Here is a 10,398-nt window from a genome sequence, read left to right as displayed (position 1 = left end):
ATATAATTAATAATATTATTTTAAATGTATTATTTAATTAGTATTTTATCGTTTATTTATTTATGTATTTCAAGTAATGAAAACGATGTAGTTTTAGTTTTGGTTAACCTTTCTGTTGTCAGATTTCATGTCGCATATTTTATAGGGAAACAAATATTTTGCAGTAAATTTACTATTATCAAAAAAAGACTTTTCCCATTAACTAAAATGCATTGTTGAAAAAGGAACTAAATGTCTTACTGAAAAAACGACATTTTATAATCATCAGGCTATGCAATGAAAATGTATTTTACTCCACTTTGAAATTGTCCATGACAGGGTGGATTATTTTGTGGTTTGCTCGTACTTGCAATTAATTTATAAAAAGTGACCAACATGCATTTCTAACAGCCTAATGTCTCCTTAAAACAACAAATATGAAGTTAAATTGAAAATCTCAGCTTTTTATTTGGGAAATTGTGAAGTCTCAAAGGATTTTGACCCATCAACGACACTAAAAAATCTGAATATTTGGAAATTGATGCGTTTATAACGAGTAAAATAAATGAATAGCCCTCTGCATAAGATAAAAAGAACTTGGATCAGTTATAGTCGTTTATTTTTTGTATGAAGAATCGCACTATACTATCTCTGCAGAATGGTTTCTGTATTATACAGTATGTATGGCGTTGTAACTGCTGCGGCGCAGCGCCTCCTCGCGGTGGAATGTGGAACTGAGTGAATCTGTAAACGTGTGCTATAGTCTCTCAGCGCATTGTCTTCGCTAACACAGTCCGTGGTGCTCCTTCATGCCGACGAGAGCTTCTCCAGCACCACTCCCGTGTTCGCGTACATTTGGCGCCGAGCGTGAGCAAAATGGAAGTTAAATGGCTGGCAAACGGAGTTGTTTAGTGCGCCTCACGGGGACAAGAATGTCCCAGACAAGGGACGTGAACTCTTACCCAGATGGGTACAGGGTCCTCAATAGCAGTGAACTACGGGAGCTCCTTCAAGATGAAGAAAAAATTAATCAGATCGTGCGACTCAGTGAAAAGGTATTTCTTCGTTTCACATACTCTTTTTAGAGCTTTATACTGTATTTTTGCACGTTTGTCATTTCTCTCTCTGAACAACTGATGTACATTTGACCAAAACTGTGTGGTAACGTTATTCCATTCATCTACAGTCGAGTGATTTGTGTAGCATGTATGCATTACACGCCATCATCACATACATTCATCCTGTGTACCGTTTACAGCACTGCAGACCATTGCACTGCAGACGAGCTATACAAAGACTCATACTTGATCTAATACATCTTTTGTAGCCTACAGAACATTTGTTTTTCTTTGGAAATTGTAAAAAAAATTAAAGTTTTTACATTAAAAGTAACTAATTTAAGTAATATGCTGGACATATTTCATTTTCCGTTGTAGTTTTGCAACTAAACTGTTGACAAAATGCGTTTTTTTACACACTTGAAATAAAAGCCAGTTTTTCATACGCAGGTCTAAAGAATACCTATGAGTCAATCGCATCATTAATGTATGAAATATTTTATGCATTATGTACAATGATGATATTTCACTGTTGTGTAGTGTACATCAACATAACAGTACGCTACATAAAGTTGCGGATTATTAAATTAGTATTGTTATGTTGAAATTTTCCAATGAACTATTTTGTTTTTTTCTTAACAGATGTTATGGAATATTTGACTTAGTTGAAGCTGCATCTGAAAGCTACTTTCTAAAATCTCAAATTAATATTTCATGTCCATTTATTTATACATTTATGTATAGACCCCCACCCCACCCCCATCTTTCATATTGGCTGACAGTCACAATAATGACCATCTGAGAGTACATTATCTCTTACATATTGCATTTTAAACATGGCATAAATCTTGTATTGTAAATGCAATCAGTGTTCAATGTGCATTATAAACATATTTTTGTATGGTTGTGTATATTTTCTGGCTCGCCATGTTTAGGCTATACGATTTCTCTCATAGATGATAATGTATTGAGACATAGCGAGGTTATTTGAGAGCTATAAGGTGCATAATTCATTTCCAGCTTAGAAAATCATTTCTCATTTAGGACTGATCTGGTGTCACTGTAGTAGACTGGGATATATGACATCTGAGACTTAGATTGCTGTAGTCTGATACCTGATCGCTGCGTGCCTGCAGGAAGCCTGGGCATGTTGTTTGAAATATAAGGACAAATATGTTTGTACTAGGTCATAAATACAATCTCAGTCTTCATAAAATATGATACACATAAATTAAAGGGTTTGGCTCCTGATTTCATGCTAAACCTGTATTACTTTATTTTAAATGTGAAACGCAACAGGAGATGTCCTGGCTATGAATGAGGACAGAGGATGAAAAAAAATGCAAGTCTACAGACGAGAAACATGCCGAAATTTAAGTTAGTATTCTTAAATCTCATTTAAACTTTGCGTTGTGATTGTTTACAAGACAACTGAGATCCAATGGTGGCGTCACTGTTTTCAAATGTACTGTAGGCTATATGACGCATTTAAAGAATTTAATTTTTTTTTAACAGAAAGCTGTATGGCTTTAGATGACTAAGAATATAGCATGACATTTATGGTTATGGTTATTTTCCGGTACCTTTTGGTCATTTATGGAGCTTTACATCCTCCGTCACCATTTGCTCGTAAAAGAGCAGCCGGCACATTCTGCTAAATTTCTCTTTTCATGTTTCACAAAAGAAAGAAAAAATCATACAGGTCTGGAACAACATGAATAATGACATAATTAGTGTTATTTTAGTATTTATTAATATTTTTAATAGCCTAAGCTTTTTATATTCAGGTTTATTTAAATTTTAGTTTGTTTGTCTATTTAAAAAAAAAATTATCTAATAAATAAAATTTTATGTATAATAAAATATTATAATTTTTATAATTTATACATTTATATAATTATATAATTTATATAATTTATAAAATTATAAAATATTATAATTTTATTTATAATAAAATTTGATATATTTTATCGTAATATATAATATATATATATGTGTGTGTGTGTGTGTGTGTGTGTGTGTAATTGTTTTTTTTAGTGATTTAATATTTCAACTTCAACTTATTTCAGTTAGTTATTAAAACATACGATTTCTTACATTTAGTTTTTGTGTCTAATATACTACGTGTGTGTGTGTGTGTGTGTGTGTGTGTGTGTGTAAATTAGGGCTGTGAAACGATTAATCATGATTAATCACATCCAAAATACAAGTTTGTGTTTACATAATATATGTGTGTGAACTGTGTATGATTATTTTGTATATATAAATGCACACACATACATATATTTAAGAAAAATGTGTTATTTATGTATAAAACAAATTATATATATATATATATATATATAGAGAGAGAGAGAGATATGCTAGGGTCGTCGAGGTCAAACTCCAAACGACTTGTGATCGGTGAGACCCATCACTATTCCCTTCACAAACAGGTGAATTCATTAACACACCGAGGTCTCCAAGGGCAACCGCAAAGGAAGGGGTCACAATGGTCTAGTGCTCTAGATACAGTCAATGCTCTTGTATGCATGAGTGTCACTCTCTAACAAGAGATTGTGGTGGTTTTACTAAATGGAAAAGGCTCTGTAATACCAGGCTGTGCTCTTTCCTATGAATAGCAATGAGATGGCCTTTATGGTTAACTTTATGTGCTCATTAGACTCCTTGAATTCATCAGCAACAGCAGCTCTTTGGTCATTCATGGTTTATTGACCAAGCTGAACTATATTGGACCAAACAGATGGTCTTAATGTATTGTGCTTACGCTGCATGCTCAATGTGTACAGCCATCATTAATCATATAGATTCTTATCTTTGCTGCTTTGCATTGCTTTCATGTGGAAAACATCTCAAGCGTTGATGTTAAATCTCATTGGCTCAACCAGTGAGTTTAAGGCAAGGTCATCATCTGTTTGTCGACCAGTAGCAGACAGGACACATGTAAAATCTGCTTGTGATTTAATAATAGATTAGGATTAGTACTTTTTTTTTTTTTTTGCATTGCTTAAATATTTGAATACTTTAAATACAAATTTTATAAAATCAAATCACAAGTTAAGTAGGCAACCATTCATAAGTTTGGGGTCGGTACAATTGTTTTAAAGAAATGAATACTTTTATTCAGCAAGGATGCATTAAATTGATCAAAAGTGACAGTAAAGACATTTATAGAGCTACAGTTCAATTATTATTAATAATAAATGCTTCTTGAGCACCAAATCAGCATATTAGAATGATTTCTAAGGATCATGTGACACTGAAGACTGGATTAATGATTTGCCACCAGGAATAAGTTACATTTTAAAATAAATAACTAAAAAATAAAGAAACTCAGTTGCGATTGTTACAATATTAATGTTTTAATGTATTTTAGATCAAATAAATGCAGTCTTGGTGAGCGAAACATACATTTGTGAATGAATTGTTCGTTTGATTCGGATCTTTTCACTGTTAGTTTGGTTCTCGAGTTACTTTTTATGATGCTTTTATGTCCTTAAAGCTACACTGTGTAAATCTTTTAGTTTATTCTTAGCTAAAAACACTTAGTTATTTCAAAAATATATGTGCTCATTAATGTATATTTACTTCAAGTAATAAAGTATTCTCGTGAGTGTATAATATGCCATTGAAAATACATACGGGTAAGGGGTTCTAATGTCAGTTGCCATGTTGCCCCTCCATCTTGAAAGTACATTAGCCAAAGAGGGACATTCCCATTAATTCAAGCTTCGCCTTTCACGTTTACGTTTAAGTTTACACTCATGGACGAGGTCGAACTGGAAGCCATGTTAATCTTGGACTACATTGGCCACCGTAGGAGTTAAAACGAAATCGGAATTGAGAGGAACAGAAACTAATCTTCAATGGATGGTCATATACCTTTTCACCGCTAGATGGGGGTAAAAAATCACACAGTGTAGCTTTTAAATTGAAAAGGTTACAGTCCCCAATCTCCCCATTCCTCAAAAGTTTTCTTTTTTTGTTTATTGGAAGAAAGACAGTCATACGGGTTTATAATTACACAGTAAATAATGGCAGAAGCTTAATTTTTTGAAATGACTAATGAACTCTTCCTGTAAGGTATTTTCCAGTTTGTGGCTGCTGGCATTTGATTTGTCATTTGTTTTATGACCATTGTATCACCCAGCCCACATGGTCTCCAGAGGTCCTGCATCTGCACAGTGTATAAACAGACACACAGGCAGCTGCAAGCGGAAATGGATAGTCTGTGTCAATTCCTGTTTAGGGAAAAGCGCTCTCTGGATGTCTGGGAGTATTACTTTTGCATTTATCAGCAAGAGAGTGAGGAAATGGGCAAAGAACAGAGATACTGGAGAAATTTGTTCCTTCTTTTGGAGAGGGGCCAAAGACCCTGCTGTGCCGTCCGTCTTAAAAATGTGCTTTATCCAACCACAAGTGTGAAAGACACGCACACCAGCGGGGGCTGGACTTGGACAGTTATTGGCTCTGGGTGACTTATGACGCATGCGGCAGACTCAGCAGTATGGAATACTAACCAGAGAAGTAAAGAGCTCCTAGTCACTAAAAGATAGATCATAGGTCTGTGAAATGTGAAAGAGCATGTGTCTTTGCTGGCTGAGCCACATCCTTGCTATGATAAGCCACATCCTTTGTTGGAGTTGCAAATGCTCAGATTAATATGTTCTATCTAGGTCTAGGTGACAAACTGCATTAAGTTTAAAAGAGATGTCCTGGCAGGATTTATTAGCTCTGTGTCAAAACCCAGTGAGCTGCCTACCTAGTGCGCACATCACCTTAATGAAACTTAAATGGAATTTAGAAATGTTGTTTTTGGCAACTAACTGAAATAAGTGCAAGTTTAAAGGCTTAGTTCACCCAAAAAATGAAAATTCTGTCAGTATTTACTCACCCTCATGTTGTTCCAACCCCGTAAGACCTTCGTTCGTCTTCGGAACACAAATTAAGATATTTAAGATATTAAGATCGCTCCTGCATACAGTCCGTAGGCTTCTTGAGGGACTGGCTCTTGCTGTCCCCGAAAAGTCATTAAAGACATCGTTAAAATAGTCCAAGTGACTGCAGGGGCTCAATCTTAAGTTTATCAAACGACGAGAACACTTTTGTGCGCAAAAAAACAACAAAAATAACGACTTTATTTCAAATATTCACTTCCTTCTCCATGGGCCTGTAGTCAGTTAACGTAGTGTGATAACGTAGAGCTACGTCACACGAAGGCTCACTATTGGCCGACGCTGGTCATGTGTGTGATGCGTGTGACGTACAATAACAGAAGCTTACGCTATAAAACTAGTAACCTGACCCGTGCAGAGGGAGAAATAAACGAATAGTTGAAATAAAGTCGTTATTTTTGTTGTTTTTTTGCGCACAAAAGTGTTCTCGTCGTTTGATAAACTTAAGATTGAGCCCCTGTAGTCACTTGGACTATTTTAATGATGTCCTTTAATGACTTTTCGAGGACAGCAAGAGTCATTCCCTCAAGAAGCCTATGGACTAGTATACAGGAGCGATCTTAATATCTTAAATATCTTAATTTGTGTTCCGAAGATGAACGAAGGTCTTACGGGGTTGGAGCAACATGAGGGTGAGTAAATATTGACAGAATTTTCAATTTTGGGTGAACTAACCCTTTAAGTACTACAATTGCTAAGATTACAATTTTCATAAACGTAAATTTAAGTTAAATAGCTGTATTTAATAAAAGCGCATTCAAAATATGTATAAATACTATATAGATAATACTGAAATAACATCTATTATTTATATTAATGAGTCATGTTGTACTATACAGATTTTTGTCCAATCAAATGATCTGTAGAATAAATATGCCCCTCCCCCAATACCACCAAAAGTCTATGAGAAACATACCAAAATTTAAGTTAGTATTCTTAAATTTCATGCTTGCCTTGCACGTTTAAACTTTGCGTTGTGATTGTTTACAAGACAAGTGAGATCCAATGGTGGTGTCACTGTTTTCAATTGTACTATGACGCATTTAAAGAAAAGGTGTTTTAACAGAAAGCTATATGGCTTTAGATTATTTAGAATATAGCATGACATTTATGGTTGTGGTTATTTTCCGGTACCTTTTGGTCATTTATGGAGCTTTACATCCTCCGCCACCATTCGCTTCCATTGAATGTAAAAGAGCTGCCAGCACATTCTGCTAAATTTCTCTTTCACAAAAGAAAGAAAAAAATCAAACAGGTCTGGAACAACATTAATAATGACATAATTAGTGTTATTTTAGTATTTATTCATATTTTGAATTAGCTTTTTATATTTTCAGGTTTTATTTTAATTTTAGTTTACGTATTTTTTTGTTTTTAGATGTTTTTTTATTAATATTCTTTTAATATATATATACATATATATATATATATTATGTAACTTTAAGTTTTTTTTTTCCGTTTCAGTTTTAACTTATTCCAGTTAGTTACTAAAACATATGATTTCTTAAATTTAGTTTTTCCGTCTAATATACTTAATGAGTCATGTTGTACTATACAGATTTTTGTCCAATCAAATGATCTTTCAAATAAATATGCCCCTCCCCTAATACCACCTGCAACTAACTATCCTGGGGTGCATTTCCCGAAAGCATCGTTAGCCAACTATGGTCGCAAGTTCCGTCGTTACCAATAGAGATCAATGGAAATCGCGACCAATTTGCGACCATAGTTGGCTAACGATGCTTTCAGGAAACGCACCCCTGGGCTGCGTCTGAAATCGCATATTACCCTACTGTACTATATAGATGAAAAACAGTATGTGCCAAAAGAAGTATGTCTGAATTCATTGTACTCATAAAAGGGTAGTCAAAAAATTACCCGGATTACCTATTTCTTTCGGCGAGATTCAAAAGTGTGCATACGATTTACTATCCCATTAGGCAACGGGAGAGGATTTGTAAATGATAGTAGCTGCGTTTCCATTACCCTTGAAATTGCGTATTGAAAATACGTCCAATGGAAACACGTCATTTTCACAAAAACTCCCAAATAACGCAAAAAAGGTTTCACTCCCTCATGAGGTGTTTTTTCAGACAATTCGAAAAAGTGATATTTCGCAAAACTGCTATGGAAACAGTTTTTGCACATTTACAGGTCACCTGAGATGGACAGAAGATGAGACAGTTCTTTATTAAACTCATAAAAGACAAAAGAATTACGAGAAAACTAAACCACAAAGAAATGACACAATCAATACATTGAAGCAAATTTTTCTTTGGCGATTGGGGGTTTATGCCTTGCTCAAGGGCACCTCACTCAATGAGGGAGAAACACCCAATTATAAGGGGCTTTCCTTGCTATGGATAAAATGCTTACATCTCCTTCGATTAAAAACAATGGTTAGTGCAGTTAAGTGGCTGGGATATATGTAAACCTACCAACATCCGTCGCCATTATTATTGGTATGACTTATCGCTAGAGGAAAAAATTACATTCGCGTAACATTGGTTAATGGAAACGCCGTCAATCGCATTAGTTTTTGAGCGACATTTAGAAAATATCGTATAAGATTTGCACAAATCTGTAATGGAAACGCGGCTAGTGATAGGTCACATGATAATGACATCATTGTGAATATAGTACATCCAGATTACCTTCATACCATACACATTCATAATATATAGAACATGCTTCTTTATTAGCCGTAAAGTATTTACTTGTTCAAAATAATTACAGTATGCGATTTTGAACGCAACCATGGTTCTTGTCCGGCTTTTTTGCTGTAAGAAGGACGAACCCTTTGATAAGTCTTGAGATATTTCCTATTCAAATAAGAAGTTTGACAACACAAGAAATAAAACTGCACTCATTAAGCAATTTCAGTGGGTCCTTAAAGTGTGACAAAAAAAAAAAAATTAGAGTTAGAAGCTTCTATTGTCCTATTTGGTTTTATAATTTTTTTTTTTTAGCAAATCACAAGAAAACAGACATGTCATCTAAATAAACATTAACAGCTATGCATATGTAGCACAGCATGTTTTGGGATATGTTTATCTAATTTCGAATACAAGATAAATATTCATACTTTTGCCTCCATGTGTAGTTAAAAAAGATGACATGAATACTAAGTCCCGCTGAGCAGTCATAATTGTTAAGCAGAGCATCAGAGTGAGTGTAATTTCTGGGTGTTAAATGCAAACAGATTAGGTTTGCAGGAGAGATAAGAAGAACGCCATCTCTGCCAAAGACTCACTTTGGATCATGAATGCACTGTAGGAAAATCTGTGACAACCCATATCCAATTCATTAGCCAAATCCTCTATCATCTTGTCAAGAACACCAAAATGGCTCTGAAGGAATTTAAACGATCCTTCACTGATCAGACCCTCATTTAGTGGTCGACAACATCTGCATCATCTTTAAATAGATTCCGAAAGTTTAAGTGACTCTTTGGAAAGATAGTGTTCTCTTTGTTTGCTGTGAAACCATGGAAATGCTTGCCTGGATGGAGTGGGCTAGAGTAATGTGAAACAGTTAATGAGAGCTGGGAGCTTGTAGTCTTCCTCTGCTTGGTCCTGTCATCAAACAAGTAACATCAATCATGTTTTAGTTTGTGGTTTAAATTGCACCACATGATTTTCCCAAGTGGTACAGGTTCCTGGATCTACATCCATTATCAAACAATCACAGCTTTAACTCGATTCCTAATCTTAAACACAACCAACTCCTAAATCCAAAGACAAATGGTAGGAAACTCAACACTATGCAGACATGAATACTTGGCCAGCATATTGCATTCGAGTGGTCCCGTTGTACATACTTACTGTGCATTCTTGCATAGCGGTAGCAGAGTTCAGTATTCGAAGGGGCAATATAGTTGTAGTTGATCTGAAAAAGAACTTACCATAGAAAAGACACACTAATGACGCCTCAGAATGCTAAGAATATAATTTATACATACATGGTGTTGACACATTTTGGAATGCAAATTTGCATAACTAGATGATTCACAGGTCTGTTTCAGGCCTAACCAACCTGGTTTGAGCCATCCATTAGAATTCCCATTCCTCTCAATGGCAGTTGTATTATTCATGACAATGATGAAACTCAGTCCCAAACACTTTACTAATCGCTAGTGAGTCTAAGGACCTTATTTTAAAGATCTAAGCGCATGGTCTAAAGCGCAGGGCGAATCCTATTTTGCTAGTTTAACGACAGGGAAAATGGTCGGCGCACTCGGTGCATGGTGTAAAAGGGTTGTCTCTATTATATAAATGAGTAATGGGTGTGTTTTGGGGCGTAGCGTGCAAAAAAACAATCAGAGTGTAATTTCCCCTCCCTTCCTGAGCCGCAATCTACGGGACAAGCTGGATTCCACCATATCTTTATGTATACAGCATTAATCT

At 35.1% G+C, this 10,398-nt stretch overlaps 1 protein-coding gene across 1 annotated transcript in view; it reads left to right on the top strand.

Moving 5' to 3' along the window:
- The first annotated feature begins 618 nt into the window (after positions 1-618).
- vps37d (VPS37D subunit of ESCRT-I) overlaps positions 619-10,398 on the top strand; it is a 50,993-nt gene continuing 41,213 nt past the window's right edge. The window contains exon 1 of the mRNA XM_039662098.2: positions 619-1,034. Coding sequence (XP_039518032.1) covers positions 867-1,034 — 168 coding nt within the window. The 5' untranslated portion in view covers positions 619-866. The remainder of the gene's footprint in view (positions 1,035-10,398) is intronic.

The sequence above is a fragment of the Pimephales promelas genome, chromosome 4 (assembly GCF_988280905.1).
Source record: "Pimephales promelas chromosome 4, fPimPro1.hap1.1, whole genome shotgun sequence".
In the NCBI taxonomy this organism is placed as follows: domain Eukaryota; kingdom Metazoa; phylum Chordata; class Actinopteri; order Cypriniformes; family Leuciscidae; genus Pimephales; species Pimephales promelas.
This window is presented reverse-complemented; position numbering and strand designations above follow the sequence as displayed.